A 22622-nucleotide genomic window follows, 5' to 3' on the forward strand; every position below is an offset into this window, starting at 1 on the left:
ACATGGGGAAGACATGATGCCATGGTAGAAAACCACGTTTCCAGAGAAGCACAATCACCTCTGAGTGACATATTAGACCCGTGTGTGAGGCGTTGTGTAGATACTTTGCAAATCACCTGTGTTTTTTGGTCCTATTTCTTTGTCCACTTGTGTTGTTTGTGATTATAGCCCTTTCTCATTTTACACAGCAGGGAGCAGAGAGGGCATGGGAATAAGGTGCAAGCATTCAAACATGAATTGCAGTTTGGCTCTGGTTGTTAAAATTTTTTGATATGAGCTAGATTTTTATTAAATCTCCTTTTTTATGGAGAAAAAAATAGAGTCAATTTGGAATCCCAGGAGGCTTTGGTGACTTTTTTTTTTTTTTTTAAATGTATTCATTTCGTTAGAGAATTAGGTAAACCTCACATTGCACAGGCAAGGCCAAAATAATTTTGCACAGTTAAAGTGTGTTCAAGAAACCAGTCACCATTTAACCAGATTAGACTTCAACAAGGAGATGATAACCTCCAAATAACCTTCATTTAGGAAGATGACATTCCTCCAATATGTGGAAAGACAGTAGATGCATTTTCTTCTCTCTGCCACAGAGGAAGAAATTTTCCCTCTTGAGGAACCAACACTATTTCTTCCTTTTGTTTTTGAGATGGAGTCTTGCTCTGTCACCCAGGCTGGAGTGCAGTGGCGCAATCTCGGCTCACTGCAACCTCTGCCTCCTGGATTCAAGCGATTCTCCTGCCTCAGGCTCCTAAGTAGCTGGGACTACAGGCACATGCCACCACGCCTGGCTAATTTTTTTTGTATTTTTAGTAGAGATGGGGTTTCACCATGTTAGCCAGGATGGGCTCAATCTCCTGACCTTGTGATCCGCCCACCTCGGCCTCCCAAAGTGCTGGGATTATAGGTGGGAGCCACCGCGCCCAGCCCAACACTATTTCTTTTTTGCTGCTCTTTTCCCCTCTCCTTTCTTTGGTTTCCCCTTTCCGTGAAGCTTCTTTAGTCATCTTTGCTCATCCTTAAGATCCTGATGCTCCTCTCTGTAGAATCCAAGAAACCAGAGTGTCCCCATGAGTGCGGGTAAGTGTTGTCATCTGGATACCCAGTCATAAGTCTGCTTCTTCTTGGCCGAGGGTGGTTCACTAAACGGTGTCACCACTTTCATAGACTTGAAATCAGTAGGCCTGGCGACTTCACCAAATAGCCGAGCACTGAGACAAGACATGCGCGAGGCATATTCTGAAAGAGAAATTTCTTGAGTGACAAGGAGCTGGAGTCCCTGGTGTTGACTTTCCTCACCCACACCTTGTGACTGGTTTTATTTTAAGAAGGGCAGGGTTTGGTAAATGTTTGGTATCCTATTTGCTTTCATTTTTTATTTTTTAATTTAATTTTATTTATTTATTAATTATTAATTTTTTGAGACGGAGTCTTGCTCTGTCACCCAGGCTGGAGTGCAGTGGTGAGATCTCAACTCACTGCAACCTTTGCCTTGCGGGTTCAAGTGATTCTCCTCTCTCAGCCTCTCAAGTAGCTGGGACTACAGGTGCCTGCCACCACACCTGGCTAATTTTTGTATTTTTAGTAGAGACAGGGTTTCACCTTGTTGGTCAGGCTGGTCTCGAACTCCTGACCTCAGGTGATCCTCCACCCACCTCAGCCTCCCAAAGTGCTAGGATTACAGGTGCGAGCCACCGCTCCCTACCCCTATCTGCTTTTAATGACTTATTTGAAATGCACCCTGTTCTGTGGTTTTTGCGTTTCTCTACCCTCTTAACCTCCTTAGTACTTCTGTAGCACTTGCTTTCCCCTTTGCTTGTTTAGTCATTTATGCGCTTCTTTATTCCCTCTGTCTAGACAGATTCAGTCTTTTTTGTCTCTACCAGTTTGTTCATCTCTGCTGTAAGCATAGTAGGGATCTGTGCAGTTTGGCTGCCCTTCGTGCTGTTCACAGTTTGCCAAGGGCCTCCATAATGAAATGGATTAGGGTAGGATGGTGCTGTGGGTGGCATGTGGAGGAGGCCTTCCTATGAAGCACTGCCTTCTCTGGGATGTGACAAAGGACAGGTGGTGAAGCCAGGCCTCTGGAGTCTGGCTGCCCATTAGAACAGCTAGGGTGGGGCACTTTGAAAACTGAGTGAGTGAGGGCCCCACCTCCAAACGGGCTGCTTCATTGTGGTGGGTGGACCTGGACATCAGGGTTTGAAAATCCTGGCCATTCTCATGGGCAGCCACATTTGAGTTGAGAATCAGTGCTTTCAGTGAAGGGGCTGGACTTCGAGGACTTTCGTTCTCATCCAGATTGAATATTCAGTGATTCCATGAAGCCTATCTATGTTTGTGCTGGCCACCGAACGTTTTAAGTTTTAAAAGCTATTTTAGAAAACCTACACAATAATTTTGTATCCTTACAGTGCGATCTTCCTTTTTCTTTCTCACCTCCTCCCACCCTCTTTTAGCTCCTACAGTCATTCGATTACTTCTTTTGTGGTTTCATAGTTTTAAATGTTTGTGGAAAGGTGTTGGTCAGTCAGAAGGTTGTAGTGAACCTTTTACGCAATCATTTTGGAGTATAAACTGTGTTTTGTGTTTGCATAGACTATCTCTGTGGGGTTTAAAAGCTACTAACAGCTTATCCAATTTGCCATTTCAGAACTAGGGAAGCTGAATAATGCTACTTCTGTTTTACATGGGATGAAAGATCAAGACCCAAAGGACAGAAAGATAAGGCAGAGGGGATGAAAGAGGGGCCCCTGTGTCAGGGGCTAACAGTCATTAGCACTTCACCTCTGCCCAGATGCCTCCTCAGCCAGCTAACAGGGACACCTGATCTCTCCTTGGGAAGATGTAACACATTAATCTGACCTGTTGTCTAATTGTAAGCATGAAGCAGGCATTGAAGCATTAGATCACCACAGTGTGAAGCAAAAGAGACAAGACAGACCTCTGCACAGGAGCGGCCTTCTGTGCCTTCGCCCATGTTTGTGTCCTGGCACCTGTCACCTTATATTGGAAATCACGTACGTGTGAGCCTCCTGAAGTCAGAGGGAATCATGTCTTACTCATTGTAGGAGGCATATTCAAATCTTCATGATTGAACCTAGTCCTGTCAGGCTGAACTGCTGCATAATATGAATGTTTACCTGTGTCCTATCTAGATAGCGTCTGATGGTATTTTCTGTTTAAATGATTTAAGTAATAGGCACTCATATTTTCTCAAGTGTTTTGCATGAAATTTAAGGCATGTAAGATAGAGTGAGGAAATACTTGGTTTAATTTCATTTTTACCCCCTTCCTTTTTACCTTATGACCAACAAATACAAATAACTACTTGTCAGTAAAAACAAACCTCAAATCTGTTCCTTCTGGAAAATGATTTCATAGCATATTTTTTGTTTGAAGTACTCATTTGAACTCCTTACAATGAGAAAGCATTTCATTTAAGGGAAAAAACACAACGTGTCCGGCCATATTTTTGAAGTCTTAGAATGTGTTACTATCAAATAATGGGAAAAATGCTAGAATTTTCAATACACAGTGCCTCAGATTTATTTAATATTTGTTTCTTACTAGTTGACGAAAAACAAAACAGCAAATGTAAAGTAAAATTACTTTTTATTCTAAATACTCTTTCAGGAGCTCTTTCCTAAATCCTTGTGAATAAAATTACACTTGCAGTGTATTTATAATCCTTTATAATCCCTAAATCCTTAAAAAGCAAGTTGACCCAAATGTTTAAATAAGGACTTTATTTATGAACTGAATATTTCTGATTCTCTTGGGATGTCATTATCTGGCTACATATGAAACAGTATTCACTTATGCATGCTTCAGAAACTTCATACATTACTGTGCATTTGTTAGTATGTGAACAAAGAAACTTGTTTTGGTTGTGAGCAAAATGCAGATTTGTTCTCAAAATTGAGTTTTAGTATAAACTCAAATAGGTCGGCAGAAGAAGAGTTTAATTTTTATGTATCTAAATAAGGCCTCTTTCTTCATTAAAAGAAAATTAAAACCAAGCCCTACACCCTTATTGAATCTGTCCCAATAAGATGCTTTTTGGATTCTTGTTTGTGCAATAGTTGGTTATGATTTACTTTGTCTGCAAATGTCTGCAAACAGAAATGACGTAGATACTATTGCTCCGACAAAACTAAAAAAAGATTTTCACTAAAAGTACCCAGATCATATCAGTGGGAATAAATCCACTGGCCTCAGTGTATTTGCCCTAAAAGGATCTGTGTTTTTGCAGTAAATATTGTAATTGGAAGTATATGTTCTTTTAGACTAAAGTTTTACTTGAGGACAGTTTTCAGTTAGGCATGTTTATTTTGGGGGTTTAGTATTGTCTTTCCCCTTATTTATTTTTACTTATCTGTATGAGCAGAAGCTATAGCCAGCTCTCTCAGCCCTTAGCCTATTCTAAGTTGCTGACTCCTTTTCTTGAAGATGGAGTGTCCCCTTTCTGGGCGTCTCTAACCTCATCCTTGCCTCCCCTCGCAGGCCTTTTCTGCCTGCGATTCCTCAGTTTCTCTACACTTGAAATGTTGGGGTATCCCAGGGACCTGTCTTGGCTCCCTTCCTTTACTTTCCCTCCCAGATGTGAGCTGCTCATGTCCAGTCTAGAGCCCCTGTCTTGGACTCTAGGCCCACTTACCCAGCTAGATGCCTTTACTTTCGAGTCTTCCTGGTCTTACTCAGCGTAGACAAAAGCAGAACTCATTGCACTGTCTCCCCAAACCTTCTCCACTCTGCACTCCCTCTGTGAGCTAGTGGCACAGCCATCCGCATAGAAACCTAAGCCCGAGCCCTGGCACCATGCCCCGTCTTCAGTGTCCTCAGCCCCCCAGCCAGGGCACCACCAAATCCTGTTGGTCCTGTCTTCCAGAATCCTTCATTCAGCTTTTCTCTCAGCCTTCAGGGCTTAGTTCTCAGTTCAGGCTCTCAACATGCCCCATCTCTATTACTGTAAAGGATTCTAACTAAACCTCTTCCTCTGGGCAGGGACTCACATTCATCTCACATTTTTGAATCCCTGGCTCTGGCATCTAGAGATGCCTAGAAAAATGTATAGAAATCAAATGAAGTAAATAACTCAAGTCCTCCTTGCAAATAGGTGAGTCTAGGACGGAGTTATAAAGATAAAGAATTTAGGATTTTATCACGAGTGGACATTATGCCTTCATTTTTTTAGAAAATAGTGCCCCAGAGGCCGGGCGCGGTGGCTCAAGACTGTAATCCCACCACTTTAGGAGGCCGAGGCGGGTGAATCACCCGAGGGCAGGAGTTCAAGACCAGCCTGACCAACACGGAGAAACCCCATCTCTACTGAAAAAATACAAAATTAGCCGAGTGTGGTGGCACATGCCTATAATCCCAGCTACTCAGGAGGCCGAGGCAGGAGAATTGCTTGAACCTGGGGTGCAGAGGTTGCAGTGAGCCGAGATTGCGCCATTGCACTCCAGCCTGGGCAACAAAAGCGAAACTCCGTCTCAAAAAAAGAAAGAGGAAAAGAAAACAGTGCTCCAGGTCCGTTCTGGTAGAGGGTTTTATAAACTTACACACAGGTAGAACCCGTTTTTTCTTTAGTCTCTTAGTATACTTGACTAACTTAAAGTAATGTTTAAATGGCATTAGGTTTTTTTAATTATTTGCAATTTGTTGTTGAAACTGTATTTGGCAGTATGCCCTTTGCCTTCAAATGTTCTGAAATTGTTAGTCTTCTGATCAGGATCCCAATGATTTTTGTTTTTAGACCTCAGTTATCTCCTTTATATCTGTATTACGCATAACTTCTTGGTGCTTGTGAATGACAGGGCACACCTTACCCTGAGCGTGAGAACCTTGAGCTCAGTTATGCCTGAATACTAAAACTTACCAGAGCAAGGAGAGAGAGACTTTGGTCTTTGACTAAAGTATGTCTTTTTAAGATTGTGAGAAAAGGATAGGAGAGATTGGTCCTTGGGAAAACTATCACAGCCTCTATCGTGACCAAGTTATGATGTATTCTTCAGTTTCTTCTGACCCTGGGAATCCAGGGAACAGTCAAGTGATCTACTTTGTATCGTCTTTTTGTTTGTACCATTTCCTACTGAGTCACCGGTAAATTATGTGACTTCACACATTTTCTCTCCCTTTTGATATATAATGAAAGACGTCACTGCTCACTTCAGATGCAGCGGAAGACGCAGCATGTAGAAACGTCAGGTATTTTCATAAGCCTCAGAGGACTGAATGAGGTTTGAATTTTCTGTTCAGAGTGGGGTTAGTAATTGGGAAGAGTCACATGACGTGTTAAAATAATCTTATATACTTGCTTAGAAGAGTGGCAGGGTTCTTGTATAAATTGATTATTTTTGTTTGACAAATGTTCTTTACAGAAATCACTTTTACCAGGAAAATCTTATAAATTCTTTTTTGGAGAGTCACTATGGCTTTGTTGTTGTTGTTGTTGTTGTTTTTGTTTTGTTTTGAGACAGGGTCTGTCACCCAGGCTGGAGTGCAGTGGTACCATCTTGGCTCACTGCAGCCTCCATCTCCTGGGCTCCAGCAATCCTCCTGCCTCAGCTTCCTGAGTAGCAGGGACTGCAGGCGCACACCACCTTGGCTGACTCATTTTTGTATTTTGTGTGGAGACGAGGTCTCGCCATTTTGCCCAGGCTGGTCTTGAACTCCTGAGCTCAAGTGATCCGCCTGCCTTGGCCTCCCAAGGTGCTGGGATTTACAGGCGTGCACTAACATGCCCAGTCTAACTGTGGCTAAGTTTTTACCAGGCTTCTGTTGTGAACCATTGGCAAAGATGTGAATGAAACCTAGACTTCCTATTTTCTCTTCTCTCTGTCCTGTCTTCTTTTTATAATTGACCAACAGTTTTTAGGCCTCTGCGTGATGTATGATTATTTGGCAGTATAAAAGTGGGCTATAACCAAGCGAGTGCTAAGTGCAGACAGATGCTTGACCTGTTGAAATTTTGGCTATTTTTTTTTGAGACAGAGTCTCACGCTGTCACCCAGGCTGGAGTCCAGTGGCGCAATCTCGGCTCACTGCAACCTCCACCTCCCAGGTTCAAGCAGTTCTCCTGCTGAGGCCTCCCAAGCAGCTAGGATTACAGGCACCCACCCCCACGCCCAGCTAAACACGCCCAGCTAATTTTTTGTATTTTTAGTAGAGATGGGGTTTCACAATGTTGGCCAGGCTGGTCTCAAACTCGTGACCTCGTGATCTGCCCGCCTTGGCCTCCCAAAGTGCTGGGATTACAGGCGTGAGCCACCACGGCTGGCTGAAATTTTGGCTTTTAAAATCATTTAGGTCTCATCAGGAATCAATTCTTTAAAATATAAAACTTTCCTAAAGATTTTTGACTCTTTGTAGATAAAATACCTTGAAAGGATAGATCATAATCTTTATGGCAGAGAGATCTTTAAGGTGTATTTGATATGAAATCACAAAGAGAAAAATCTTTCGAGTCATTGGGTTTGGGAATTATGTCATGAACACTGAATACAAGGATACTCTTAAAATTTAAAACCACCTCCTTTACTGTATGTGTTGACCTTTGACATGAATTGGAAAGGGGATTTTTAACATTTCTCTATAATGCTGTTAAAAAGACATTGGGCCTGTGGGTATTGGGCCTTAAATTGAATTTTCCTTACATAGAAAAATGGAAAAAATTGGTTTAGGTGTTAGGTCGTAACAAAAAGTAGGCCCTTTTGAAGATTAAATTTATGACTGCCTTAGCCTTGTTTAACTCCATGCCTGGCCACAAATATTAGTGTTGTGGCTGTCCATCATCTGAGCAGTTGCACAGCTGTTCATTCACTGCCATGCGGATTCATCTTTATGTCTAATGCTGCTTTGAAGAACCTTCTCAGAGGTTAATGATGAGAGAATGTAGCAGTAGGGACAACACCATGGCAGATGAGATCTTTTAGTAGATTCTTTTAATCATGATTTTAAACATTAGAAACCAAAAGCTTTATAGTCTCCTTGTGAAGAAGCCCTGGTGAGCATATTTGCTGTGATAATATTAGTCATGAGTTGCTCACTCCTTGATTAAAACCTCCTAGGTTTGTTGACATACTAGTCACTATTCACCTGCTAGGAAATATAGGACTGAGTTGTCATGGAAGGAAATAATGGTGCTGGGATTTGAATAAATAGTTTATGGTTAATTGCAGAGCCTTTGTCGTCTTCATCCCACCATTTATTAAAGAAGACTTTCCAAAGTATACTGCCATGAGATCTAGAATAATTGAGTCATGTTTTGTGAACCACGTTGGAGACAGACTTCTCTGGGAGGCCACAGCTTCTCCAGAGGGGACCTTTAGCTTTGGAGTGGGATCAACCTGGGCTTGAATCCAAGGCCTGCTAGGTTGGGCTGTTTGTGTCCCGGGGCTGATGGTTGAACCTTGCAGGATGCTGTGGGCATGTAAATCCTCTAGCGCAGCCGTTGGCATGTAAGAGGTACTTCGTAAGTGTCCCCCTTCTCTTCTCTGTGCAAGCTGTGTGTTCACCTCCCATGGGAAGACATTCCTAGTCCCCTGCTGTGGGCTCCTCCTCCAGTGCTCCGCGGTGGAGTAGCCAGCAGTGCGCCCCGAGAGAGCATGGTGCGTTCATTCCGTGAGTGCCAGCCACACTGCATGTTCCAAATAACACTCCTCCCTCTCCCGGCAGGTGCCTGAGATCATCAGCTCCATCCGTCAGGCGGGGAAGATCGCCCGGCAGGAGGAGCTGCACTGCCCTTCTGAGTTCGATGACACGTTTTCCAAGAAGTTCGAGGTGCTCTTCTGCGGCCGCGTGACAGTGGCGCACAAGAAGGCTCCGCCGGCCTTGATCGACGAGTGCATCGAGAAGTTCAATCACGTCAGCGGCAGCCTGGGGTCCGAGAGCCCCCGCCCCGCCCCGCCCCATGCCGCGCCCACAGGGAGCCAGGAGCCTGGGCGCAGGCCCATGCGCAAGTCTTTCTCCCAGCCCGGCCTGCGCTCTCTGGCCTTTAGGAAGGAGCTGCAGGATGGGGGGCTCCGAAGCAGCGGCTTCTTCAGCTCCTTCGAGGAGAGCGACATTGAGAACCACCTCATTAGCGGACACAATATTGTGCAGCCCACAGATATCGAGGAAAATCGAACTATGCTCTTCACGGTAAAATATCACCCAGCTCGTGCACAGCCCCAGTGTGCCGTACGCGTTCAAGAGAAAATCTCCTTTACGGAGTGAAGATTCTTAGTCAGTTGCTTTTGATTTATGTGTGAATCCATATATTTTCATGCTGAACAATTCTATTCTTAGGATAAGATCCTTCCTTTAGCCATAAGCCTTTACAGTCATCAGGGAGAAACAGAGATCCATCTCGTGCCCATGTGTCATTTTTATCTCACCTCGTAATTATAAAGACACCTTTTCAGTGTGGAAAGAACAGTGAAAACGTGTAAATAAAGCCAGCAGAGAGATTTTAAAAATAAATATGAATTTCAGAGGATATATTTCAACAGAATCTTTTAGTTGGAAAACACCCTTTCTACTATTAATATTTTTATTTATGAAACATTTACCCTTTGCTAATCAGGATGAGTGGCTTTGTGAGTGACATTATATTTGAAATTTATACCCAAAATGAAATGTTAATTAGCCAATTGCTTGCTTTTTTTTTTTTTAATAAGAAAAAAAGTTAAATTGACAGCCAAATGCTAGAAAAGGACTGGATGGGGGTGGCGGTGGCTGTCCCAGGTGAGTGGGGTTCCTGGTTCCATGCTGACCTGGGCTCTTCTGAGTGGGTGTGCCCTCCCTGGGAGTCCCCCCGGTCTGAATGGATGAGGTGTGGAGCTGTCCCAGCAGCGAGCCCGTCTCTGACAATGGAGGAGCTAGTTTTTTTCTTGGCCTCCTCTTTGGCTTAATGCTGACATTCTGTAGAGAACAAAATTACCTTAAATATAAAGTCCCCTTTTTGTGTCTAATTCAGGACACAAGTGAGATGGCCAGGGGGTAAAAAACCGGCTACCTAGGTTAGTGAAGTGTGGATGTGTGCAGGTTTAAAACCAAGGAGGTGCACTCAAGGGTAAATAGGGCTGAGGTTTTCATCTTTTGACCATTAATCTAGTGTACCGAAAAGAGTAGTCAGATTTGTGCTTTAATTTGTGATCTGTGTATTTTAAAAAAACTTCCTTGGTGACATTGAGAAAGCTGCTCCCTGCATTTATTTATAAGTACTAACTGACTGCTGTGCTAACGTCCCTTGCCACATGCTGGAAATGCAACCGTGAACAAGACAAGTATGGTCTCTGCCCACATGGAATTTAGATTCCAGTAAAGGAGACAGGCAACTGAGTGCACAAATAATTATCTAATTATAATTGTGGTAAATGCTGTGGAGGAGAGGTACAGGATGCCTGAGAGCATTTCCCAGGGTAATCGGGAAAGGCTTCTTTGAGAAAGTGATTTTCACCTAACATAAGGTTTCGTTGTGGCCACCTGGGAAGGTCTTCTGGGCTCACAGAGCAGCAGATGAGAAGGTCCTAAAGGTAGGGATGGCGCCTGGTGCCTGGAGAATCCCGGAGGCCTGAGTGCTCCCTTTGCTTAGCATTCTTCCCTCAGTTGTTGCGGTCTTACCTCCTCTTGCTTCCTCTAGGTCTCTGCTGAAATGTTGACATGGAGGAATAATCGTATCAGTAAGGCCAGTAGCAACCTCACTTCCAGGTTTTTTGCTTTATTTTTCTCCATAGCACTTTTACCATTTGATACAATTACAAATAAACAAGTAAAACATTTTATGTCCCACATGCCCCCAAGAAGATAGGCTTCAAGAGGGCATGGATTTTCATGTCTCTGTTCACTGTTGTCGTTGCTAGTGCCTAGAGCACAGCTGTGCTCTGTAGACACCTGTTGGGTGAGAAATAAGTCCGGATGGCTGCACTGAAAACAAGGAAGGATGGTGCGTAGAGATGGGGCTGGGGCTGGAGGCAGCCCCACGAAAGTTATGTTCATTAGGCACAACTTTATGGGTCTCGGTCAGGGTTTGGTTTTTATCCTGAAAGGAGTGGGCAGTCACTGCATGCTTTAAAACACAGTGTGAAATATCTTTGGCTACAGAGCCAGGATACTTGGGGGAGGGCAAGAGTAGGGTGGGGAGGGGAGTGAAGCTGTTGTGGTAGTACAGGTGAGAGATAGTGGGGTTGTGAAGTGCAGTGGGAGTGGAAGGGACAGACATGCAGAAAGTCAAATTAATGGGATGTATAATCCTTTGGATGCCATGGGGAAGGAGAGGGATCTCAGGAGCCCCACCCAACTTTAAATTCTGACTTGCTCTTTACAACCCAGCCACAGCCAAATAATAATGTCTTGGAGCCTCTCACCTTATGAGATTTTCAAAGGTTATTTTTAAAAACAAGTAAGGACTATCTTCACTATGTAGGTAAAGACAGTGACTTGTAAAGAGGCTAAACATACTCCAAATAGGTATTTATTGGTTGTTTACAAATAAGGAGGATATTGTGTTGGCTCCTACTCTAGAGAGAGACACAGTCTAATTTAGAAAGATGTTGCATGTTAAAAATGAATTAGTTTTTCATCATCCTTGGTCTCCATGGAAGGATGAGAGTAAAAGGCTACCTGCCACTCTCTACTGGCTGAAATACAGTTCAGAAACAGTAAGCGTGCAAAAACAATTCAGAGTGCAAAGTCCATGCCCCAAACAGAATGCACGTTTCTTGGGCTCCCTCACTGAGAATATAATTCCCTTTGACTTACACCCCAGTTTCTAACAAGCTTGTGTATCTGGTTTGTCTTTAACATCAAAACGTAGAGTGTTTAGAGGAGGAGATGGATCTGGGAGTTAGAGTGGCAGCATCAGGATGTGACCACTGACTTATTGGTCCTGAGGAGAAACTAGAGCTATAGAAACCAACATACACTGAAAACCAAGAAGCTTAGCGCTTCGGAGACATGGAGTCTAAAAGGCAGGCTTTCATAGCTTGCAGGGGCATGTGCACACACAGTAGGATGAGTATTGCAACACAACAGTCTCCTAAAATGCGTGTCTATTAGCATGTCCCAAGGCAGTAAGAGGATTGTAATTGATGCTCATACTCTAACTTGAAAAGGTCCGGTCACTAGTGTATGTGAATGCCTCACATGTGATATGTACTATACAAATGGTAGATTATTTTAACAACAATTTAAAAAGACTTGTCAGTAAAAATCATTTCCAAAGTATCTTGGAAGCTTTCAAAGAGTAGATTCTGTTTTCTGGAAGGTTCACTTATGTGAAGACCTCAGTTTTTAGGGGATGTGTGGATCTTGAGGCCTGTTGCTAACTTTTGGATATCCGGTTCTTTCATCTCAAGGAAGACTGCTGTCTTATGTAGGTGAAGGCACTAACAGATGTCCAGTGTGACCTGAAATCCAGAGGATAAGAGGGAACCTTTGAAATGATTTCTACAGTGATAGAGTCAGAATTTTATAGGAGCTTGCCCCTTTTATTCTTTATTTTTATAGGTCATAAAATGAGAAAGTTTGAAAAGCTAGATTTTTTTTTGTTTGTCTTTTAAGATTGGCCAGTCTGAAGTTTACCTCATCAGTCCTGACACCAAAAAAATAGCATTGGAGAAAAATTTTAAGGAGATATCCTTTTGCTCTCAGGTAAATGGAGATGGGATTTTTAAATTCAATTGCAATGGAATTTTTAAATGGATTTCTGTAATATCTGTCATGTAACAGAAATGCTAAAGGTTACAGGGTGTATGTTAGATTCTAAGTACTGTACTTGATTTGTGTTTCGCTTTTCTTCTTTGCTTTGGTATGTTAAGGTAAATTATGAATATAATTTTGAAATTAAGAAATTTGCTCTTAGCAACACTAATGGACAAAATAGATCTACTTTTAATTTTCTCAGTTATTGGTAGTAATGGTCCACAGTCATGACTTCCAGATGCATGTGTATGTGTCTTTGTGCATATTACACGTATATATTTACACATTTCATACAAGTGTGTCTTTTTATTAGATATATTTCTACTTTACAAAAATTTATAACTTTTTGGGTACCAATTATCAGTATTTCTTCTCTCTTCAAATATAGATAGTGCTTATCTTTGAGAATGTTCTACTCAAAGTACAGTGTCTACTTGAAAACTTTTTTCTTGATAATCTTCCAGGTGTTTTTTTCATAGAGAGATTTTGGAAGAATCTATCAATTAAGATTAGCTATGTCAGTTTTACTCAGGATCTTCCTAACAAATATGAGATCACTTAAGGTTATGTTTGCTTATTTTTTTTAAACTCTGGATTTTTCGTTTTCATAATTGATAAAATATGAAAATGTCAGTGTTGATTTATAATGTGATCTACTTAAATATTCAAAAGGGACTTTTCTGCAAAATGTGAAAATAAAGAATGTTCTCTATAGATTAAATAGGGAACCATTGACAAAGAAAAAGCTTTTCTAACTCATATTTCCTTAAGTTGTAGCCTCTAGCTTATGCTTAACTTGCTATTGGAGAATGTTAATTGAGATGGCAAAGCATGTCGATGATTGCTCATTTATTGGAAAATATTTGGCCTGAAAGTAAGATTACCCATAGAGTTTTTATCCTGATTTGCTGCTGTTTCTGTTGAATATTAATGTTACATGTTTACATTTTTGTGTGATAGCTTTATCATTTCCAAAGGAGTATAGCTTACAAATTTATATGATTACCTGAACATTAAGCTATCAGCACGCACATCTCTGCATGCTGATGCTTTCAGAATACATTGATGTATTAATATTTATGGCAGATGTTTTATCTGTATTAAGGTGCCTCTGATAGCTGATGATTTTAAAACATGTTTACATATTAATATTTATTAAAAATAGCTCTTATGATTCTATGGTAGAGCCTTGGCCTAATATGTTTAAAAGCTCCTCTACTCTGCATGCATATAATTTTTGACTCTTTCTTTATTCCAGTTCACTTCAATATTTACCTATTTATTTTAGGAGTACAAATATATTTTAAATCTTTTTTTAACCTTTAGGTGTGTGTGCATGCATGCACATACATGTGTGTATGTGCGTAGTTGTATTTATTCATGAATCTCTGGTCTGCCTTTGATTTTTTGAGTGGTTTTTGTTCTTTAATACCTGAGTCTCAAACAAAACAACAATCGAATACTAAAATGAGCACGAAAACTTGAATTTCCAGATCTTAGTTCTCTTATTGTTGTGGGGGTAATCAAAGGAACATTCTAGTAAACCACCTTTATTTGAGATGTTTTTAGACTTTTTGAAATTTTAAAATATCAGAGAAAATAGTAATTTTCTAGTGCTCTTTAAAAGTGTGCTCTCTAGGCCAGGTGCAGTGGTTCACGCCTGTAATCCCAGCACTTTGGGAGGTTGAGGCGGGTGGATCACCTGAGGTCAGGAGTTTGAGACCAACATGGTGAAACACCATATCTACTAAAAATACAAAAATTAGCTGGGTGTGGTGGTGGGCGCCTGTAATCCCAGCTACTCAGGAGGCCGAGGCACGAGAATCACTTGAACCCTGGAGGCAGAGGTTGCAGTGAGCTGAGATTGCGCCATTGTACACAAGCCTGGGCAAAAAGAGTGAAACTCTGTCTCAAAAAAATAATAAAAAGTAAAATAAAATAAAATTGTGCTGTGTAAATCTTGAGGTGCATTTCTGATGATGGTGCGTCTTCTGTATACACCTGAACATCTCATTCTCTCCCTTGGACAGGGCATCAGACATGTGGACCACTTTGGATTTATCTGCCGGGAGTCTTCTGGAGGTGGCGGCTTTCATTTTGTCTGTTACGTGTTTCAGTGCACAAATGAGGCTCTGGTGAGAGAGGACAAGCAATTCTTACCTTGGAACCTTCTTTACAAGGAATTTTAGCTCCACTGATTTTTCTGTCCTTAGGGAAACCAGAGAGTCATTGACCTATCATTATTTGTCTTTAGTTATTTACTTATGACTATTTAGTAAGTAGCTAATACACATCTGAAGCTTAATTGGGTGTGCATTTTATATTTTTTATTTCAGAAGAACTTGCTCAGTGTCACCCTCTGGTCTAGCATTTTACAGTGTGATTTTAGATGTCTGATCAAAGAAGTTTGCCTTTTTTCTCAGTAGTTTGTATTTTTAGTTTTTACTGTATCAGTCTGTTCTCACACTGCTAATAAAGACATACCCGATACTGGGTAATTTATAAAGGAAAGAGGTTTAATGGACACAGTTCCACATGGCCAGGGAGGCCTCACAATCATGGCGGAAGGTGAAGGAGGAGCAAAGGCACGTCTTACATGGCAGCAGGCAAGAGAGCCTGTGCAGGGGAACTGCCCTTTATAAAACCGTCAGATCTCGTGAGATTTATTCACTATCATGAGAACAGCACAGGAAAGACCCACCCCCATGATTCAATTACCTCCCACTGGGTCCCTCCCATGACACGTGGGAATTATGGGAGCTACAATTCAAGATGAGATTTGGGTGGGGACACAGCCAAACCATATCATTTACCTTACCTGCTTTGAGAGCTTTGAGCATCCTTGTAGTATTTTCAGACTGTAATCCTAGCCGTTATTCCAATTATTATCTGTCAAACTGTGAAGAGTAGTACAGGAAACTCTTAAAAGCTTAAAAAGTCTTTTCCATAGATTATCTGACATCTCAGCCCAGCTAATTTCAAGTTGACTTTTTGGTGGCTACAACTTCTCTTCTCTTTGATTAGGTGGACGAAATTATGATGACCCTGAAACAGGCTTTCACGGTGGCCGCAGTGCAGCAGACGGCTAAGGCGCCAGCCCAGCTGTGCGAGGGCTGCCCCCTGCAGGGCCTGCACAAGCTCTGCGAGAGGATAGAGGGTGAGTAGGGGACCTTTTCCAGCGTGAACACAATGGGAGTTAAAGGTCCCTGGAGAACTTTAGGTGATACTCATGTGTTGGAAGATTCTGCCTAACAGAGGCTTGTGTTAGTCACAGTGATTGTAAGTGGACTCTCAGCGTGCAGTGGGCGTCTTTTGTGTGTCAGGAATTGTGCCGGATGCTGGTGATACAAAGATAAGAACCCAGAACCCCCTTCTGCCACCTCCCTCCAGGGTATTCTGAAGGTGGAGGAGGAGTTAGGGAAACAGGTTACCAAACCAGTTGCCTAGTGTTTATCAAGATTATGTGAGTGGTTAGTCATACTGGCCACTGCAGAGATATCTAGAAAGATAAAAACTAAGGAACTTGTACCGGTTTCTCCATTACAAGGTCATTAGTAACCGCTGCTAGTACAGTTTGAATGGAGACGAGGTAGCACAAAACAGGTTGCAGTTGAGGAGCAAATGGGAAGAAATAAAAGAAACATGACTATTAGTATTGAATAGTACTTCTAGAAACCTGGCTTAGGGAGAAACTGTAATAAATGTTATGATTTGTAGCTAATGTGTATTGAATAAGATCTGCCAGGAAATATATTAGGTGCTTTCTGTTATCTATTTAATCCTCACCACATTTGTGGGAGGAAAAGGGACTATTTATTTTGCACATATTGCAGATAAGTAAATTGAGGATTAGGGATGTCTAGGAATAAACTAGTGTATCGTGAGCCCATGATTCACCCCAGGTGGTAAAGCCCTGTTACCTGCCACCAAGCATTTCCAGGAGAAGGCCATACTGGGGGAAGACCTGGGGATTGCAGCTAACTTTGTCTTTTTCAGAACTGGAGAGGTTTGAGTGAATTCAGAGCCCAAGGGGCGGGAGGGGCCAAATGAATCTGAATGGAACGGAGGGGGTTCCTTTTGAATAAGAGTGGGGAGTCCACCTGAGGCAGGAAGTGAGAGTCTCTGTCTCTGGGACTGCAGGGAGGGGCCAGGGGAGAGGACAGAACCAGGTGACAGTGAAAAGGAATGGTAATATGTTTATCTGAGGGCGTCTGGAAGGTGAAGGAGTTTTCACCTCTCTGTTCTAGGTTTTGTGTTTTTGTTCTGTTTATGGGAGGATTTCAAAAATTTTTTTTGTGACTTGTGGAGGTCACATGATTTAAACAACCCATGTTATTGTGAAAAGAAAACAAAAATTTGATCATTTCTCATGTTTGGAGAATGTTTATTATACACCTGTAATCCCTGCACTTTGGGAGGCCGAGGCAGGTGGATCACCTGAGGTCAGGAGTTCAAGACCAGCCTGGGCAACATGGTGAAACCCCGTCTCTACTGAAAATACAGAAATTAGCTGGGCGTGGTGGCCAGTGTGCCTGTGATTCCAGCTACTTGGGAGGCTGAGGCAGGAGAATCGTTTGAGGCCGGAAGACGGAGGTTGCAGTGAGCCAAGATTGTGCCACTGCACTCCCAGCCTAGGTGACAGAGCGAGATGTCTCAAAAAAAAAAAAAAAAAAAGGAATGTTTATTATAAGCTATAATTTTGTAAAGACAACATTGCTTTTTAGGTCCAATTTTCCTTTTTAAAAAAATTACAGTAAAAATATATGTAACACAAAATTTACCATTGTAACCTTTTTGTAAGCGTACCCTTCAGTGGCATTAAGTCCATTCACATTGTTATGCAGTCCTCACCACCAGCATCTCCAGAACTTTTTCATCTTCCAGAACTGAAACTCGTTAAATGCCAACTCTGCTCCTTCTCAACCTCTGGCAACATCCGTTCTGTTTCTAGGTAACTTCATATAAGCAAAGTCATAAAATATTTATCTTCTTGTTTCTGGTTTATTTCACTTAGCGTAATGTTTTCCAGATTCATGTGAACCGTAGCGTTGTCTGAGTTTCATGCCTTTTTAAGGCTGAATAGTATTCCATTCCAAAAGCGTGTAGCACGTTTTGTTGATCCATTTACTCGTCCATGGACGTTTGGGGTCCTTCCATCTTTTGACTATTGTATGAATAATGCTGCTGTGAATGCTGATGTGCAAATACCTGTTGAAGTTCCTGCTTTCAATTCTTTTGGATGTATATCCAGAAATGAAACTCCTAGGGTATGTGGTAATTTAATGTTTAATTTTTTTGAGGAACTTCCGTATTGTTTCTCAGTGGCCACACCATTTTACAATCCCACTGGCAATGGGTAAGGACCCCAGTTCTTTTACGTCCTCGCCACAATGTGCTACTTTCTGTTTTTGTTTTGTTTTGTTTTTGATGAAAGCCGTCCAGATAGATGTGAAGTGGTATCTGGTTTCCCTTTTTAAATAAGATAAATTAACAGTTGACATCTTAAGGTCTGGGAAGGGTCATTTGTGGCATTACAGTGCTCTTTAAAATGAAGAAAGATGATTAATATATTCAACTGTGTTTTCCACGTTGTTACTATTTGCTGACATTACACAAAATATATCTGGGAACAAGAAAACGTTTGCTTTAACGAGAGTTCCCAACCAAGAGGATCACTAACTCTTTCCTTAGTGGTTGTCAAGATAAGGTAAACGATGACAGAAATGCCCCTTAAGAGCTTATTGAAAAGCCAGCAATGACTTTGGCCTTGAAGATAAAGCAGATCACGATCTGCAGGAACTGGAATGCTTCCAGCGCTCCCCTTGATAAATCTTTCTTTGGTCTGGTTAGCTTTCAGAAAGTTACAGCTCAAAAGTTTGATCAGGGTAGATTTTGCTGCCGTCGTTTTGGAATTAATCATTTGATCCATCTTTCACCTGATAAAATCCAACCAAGGCACAAAACTCTACTAACGCCAGAACATTCTTAAATAGTACAGTTAGAAGTCTGGTGGGGGTATGTTTTACCTACATGATGGAACTCATTTCTAGAAGTGTAGAGGGCACATTATTAGAAGAAGTGCTAGTTATTACATAAACAGTTTTACGGTCCCTTGCTTTTTGTTGTTGTAGTCCTAATAAGTAGAATGAAGTGGCTTATTAAAACTCATTGTATATTGGTGTAAGACTAGTTCTAGCAGGAAGTTATATGGTCTGATCAATAACTCTGTAAAACTGTGGAGAGGACTAGTGATGTGGCCACACAAAGACTTAAAGAGTGTGTTTTCTTAGTAAGTGTAGTCAAGTCATCCCCCAGAATCTCCAGAATAGAATCAGTAACGCTGTTCATGTTGATTACGCTGCACTGTGCTCTAACATGCAACACATCAGAAGTGCAGCTCTACCCAGTTCTGTGTTTGACCCATATACAACTCAGTGGTATTTATATAGTATTTTGCTTATTTTAAAAGAGGAGCATTTTGGGAATTATTAGACTGAGTTATGCTTTCATTAAAAAAATTAGTTGAACTAAGATTTTCTTTTGCTCTCAGAGCAAATTTTCCTTCAGTAAAACACAGTCATTCATCACCGCTCCCTCTAACAAGGGCCGTTTCTGCACCGGCAGGGAGGCAGCCTCACTGACCAGCGGAGCCCGGAGGGGTTGTAGTTTGGAAACTCCCTTGACGCTGGTTACCTTTTTCTGCTTCAGTCCTTGCTTCCCATTCCCCTCCATAAGCCATTTTGGCATCACCTGGGCCTCTCTGAGGAGACGCGTTCAGTGTAGAACTGAAGGGTGCTTTCAGTGGGTGTACAGAAACCACCCAGGAGGCACTAGCTGTGTGAGAATCCCTGGGGGAGGAGCTCGCACCTACGCGGGCTGGCTGTTCAGAGATGGGGCCGGAAGGACCTCATGAGTTAGGCATCCTGCAGACAGGGTGAAACTGCTCAGAGAATTGCTTCACAGCTGCCGAAGCGACGACTAGGCTGCATTTCGTGATTTCACCTGAGACTGGCAGAGTGTCTAGTTAGTCTAAGTCTTCTTAGGCCTTGGCATTTATTCGTCTATTCCCCACATCCGAATGTTTCATGAAACAATATCGTTTTTCCAAAATATGATACTTTGACTGTCAGAGATGTCCTCCATATGTGGGGGAGATTTTTAGTGCATGATGACTTCGTGCTTATTTGATTCATAAATCTTAACTCTGTTTCACGTCAGCATTTAAGTAGTTGATACAGTAAAGCCTTGTCTGTTTCCCTGGCTTCATGTGACCTGACAGCTTGCTGAAAGAGTGACTGCATTGCACTTTGACGAAGGCACCGTCCTTCCTGCACTTTAACCCACCTCTGAGCTCACTCTTGTATTGCAGTCACCTGAGTGTCAGGCGACTTGGCTCTGCTAGTCAGGGAGGGCAGTGGAGCAGTTAAGGGTTTGGTTGCTGGAGGCAACTTACTTAGCTGATGACCTTGGACAAAATACTTGACTTCCATGTGCCTCAGTTTCTTCAGTGGGCACTGGGATTACTTTAAAAAAAAAAAAAAAGGCCCATTTCTAGTATTCATTTTAGGGTGAAATGAAATAATGCACATAAAGTGTTAAGTGAAATGGCTTGGCAGTCACTTAAATATTATTTCTACGGTGGCCTCAGGGTTTTCTTGGGTTAAAAAAAGGGAAAAAGAATGTCTTTCTGGAAGCAGAGATGGCTGGAACAGTGTGATAGGGCAGCCACCTCTGCCACAGTCCCACTCTACTGAGAGGTTGTGGGATCTGCCTCGGCTGCCGTGGGAGGGGAGGAGCCGTGGCTTTGGGCAGACTTGGCTGCTGATGGGCCTCCTGGCCTTTCACAAGTCGCCTGGCTTCTCTGGGCATCAGCAAAACCGTCTGCAAAGCGAAGGCATGGTTTCCAAGTCCTTACAGACAAGCCCCTGGCCCAGCAGATTTCCCTCCCGGCCATCCGTAGTGATGTAGGTGCCTCGCACACTGTTCTCCAGCCCAGAGCCTTGGCCAGGCCTCTGCCTCAGGGCCACCCTGGTGGGATGAGAAGACAGTGCCAGGTGGGCGAGGTGAGAGCTGCCCTTGGAAGAAAAATAACCCGTGCAGTTTTTTTCTTTTCATGGCAGTTGGGTCAGCATATTCTTTCATTATCAACCTTCTCATCATGTGTGACGTTTATCACTGGACACCAAGAAAAGGCAGTGCAGGCTGTGAGCCGTATTTGTGTGGGGAAGGAACTTGAAATACAAGGTTCTAATGGGTACTAAAATGATGTAATGACTTTATTTTTATAACTTTTCCTCAAAACCCTTTGTAACATTAATTAAATGTAATGTTCATTAAGTTATTAATAAGCATGTGGTGGTGTAAGAAAAATTGTGAGCCACATGCATCAGTTTTCTGTGATGGAGAAATGTGCGTCAGTTTTCCAACAGAATAGGAGTTGTTTTTGCCTAAGAAAAAGTTGTCAGGTTTACGTATCAACACAAGAATTTATCATTTTCTGAGGAGAAGTTTCTGATTATGTGAGGTATTTTAACAGGGAGAAAGTAATTTGGAGCCACACATTCCTGAGGTAGAGTACAAATAAGTGGTCTGTGGAAATGACATAAGCTCTCTGGGTCTTAGTTTTCTTAGCTGTAAACTGGGGGTAATAGCATCCTCTTCATCAGATTGTTTTGAGAATTAAATGGTGCAAGCTTAATGCCTATTATTCAGTGTCCAGTGCATCAGAGCTCGTTTAGAAGATGATGACAAAGATAACAGCAACACTATTTTCGATGAAAATTTCCACGCCAAGCATAGTGGCTCACGCCTGTAATCCCAGCACTTTAGGAGGCTGAGGTGGGTGTATTGCTTGAGCTCAGGAGTTCGAGACCAGCCTGGGTAACATGGCGAAACCTCGTCTCTACTAAAAATACAAAAATTAGCCGGGCATGGTGGCATGTACCTGTAGTCCCGGGTACTGGGGAGGCTGAAGTGGAAGGATTGCTTGAGCCTGGGAGGTCGAGGCTTCAGTGAGCCATGATTGCACCACTGCAATCCAGCCTGGGTGACAGAGTGGGATTCCATGTCAAAAAAATAATAATAAATTTTTTTTTTTTCCATAAAACCTTGAAAGTCTGAAGTGGAAGAGAATGTGAAGGGGATGTGTGTGGAAGAGGTTAACTTCCTATCTCACAACTTTTGCATAGAGTTTTTTCATGCCTCTTTTTTTTTCTCTTAATAGGAATGAATTCTTCCAAAACAAAACTAGAACTGCAAAAGCACCTGACAACATTAACCAATCAGGAGCAGGCGACTATTTTTGAAGAGGTTCAGGTACAGTACAGTTACTAATTTCTAGAAGGAAAGAAAAGGCAGGCAACTTACCTGGGAAATGCTATGTATACAAAATAGCAAACCAGTGTTGTCCCAGCCTGGGGTAAGGTGCCTTGAGTTCGTCTTGGTTTCTGGGTGTCCAGTCTTTTGGGTTCCCTGGGCCACACTGGAAGAAGGAGGATTGTCCTGGACCACATATAAAAGACACTAATGATAGCTGATGAGCTAAAAAAAAAAAAAATCGCAAAAAAAAAAAAAAAAATGGTGTTTTTTGTTTATTTGTTTGTATGACAGAGTCTTGCTCTGTTGCCCAGGCTGGAGTGCAATAGCACGATCTGGGCTCACGGCGATCTCTGCCTCCCAGGTTCAAGTGATTCTCCTGCATCAGCTTCCTGAGTAGCTGGGACTACAGGCGCGCCACCATGCCCGGCTAATTTTTGTGTTTTTAGTTGAGACAGGCTTTCACCATGTTGGTCAGGCTGGTCTTGAATTCCTGACCTCGTGATCCACCCACCTTGGCCTCCCGAAGTACTGGGATTACAGGTGTGAGCCACCGCGCCTGGCCTTATTATTTTTAAAACTAGAGGCGGGGGCTCACTATGTTACCCAGGCTGGAGTGCAGT

The 22622-nt window shown here is 42.3% G+C and overlaps 1 protein-coding gene and 1 pseudogene across 3 annotated transcripts in view; one reads left to right on the forward strand and one right to left on the reverse strand.

Moving 5' to 3' along the window:
• Positions 1 to 22622, forward strand: part of TBC1D1 (TBC1 (tre-2/USP6, BUB2, cdc16) domain family, member 1) — a 247014-nt gene that overhangs the window by 107601 nt on the left and 116791 nt on the right. For all 3 annotated transcript variants that reach the window (XM_011983519.1, XM_011983521.1, XM_011983520.1), the window contains exons 2-6: positions 8677 to 9141; positions 12544 to 12633; positions 14715 to 14819; positions 15709 to 15841; positions 21908 to 21999. In XM_011983519.1, coding sequence (XP_011838909.1) covers positions 8677 to 9141; positions 12544 to 12633; positions 14715 to 14819; positions 15709 to 15841; positions 21908 to 21999 — 885 coding nt within the window. The remainder of the gene's footprint in view (positions 1 to 8676; positions 9142 to 12543; positions 12634 to 14714; positions 14820 to 15708; positions 15842 to 21907; positions 22000 to 22622) is intronic.
• On the reverse strand, positions 932 to 8459 carry LOC105542158 (annotated as a pseudogene).

This window comes from Mandrillus leucophaeus, unplaced genomic scaffold, assembly GCF_000951045.1.
Source record: "Mandrillus leucophaeus isolate KB7577 unplaced genomic scaffold, Mleu.le_1.0 Scaffold251, whole genome shotgun sequence".
Lineage (NCBI taxonomy): Eukaryota > Metazoa > Chordata > Mammalia > Primates > Cercopithecidae > Mandrillus > Mandrillus leucophaeus.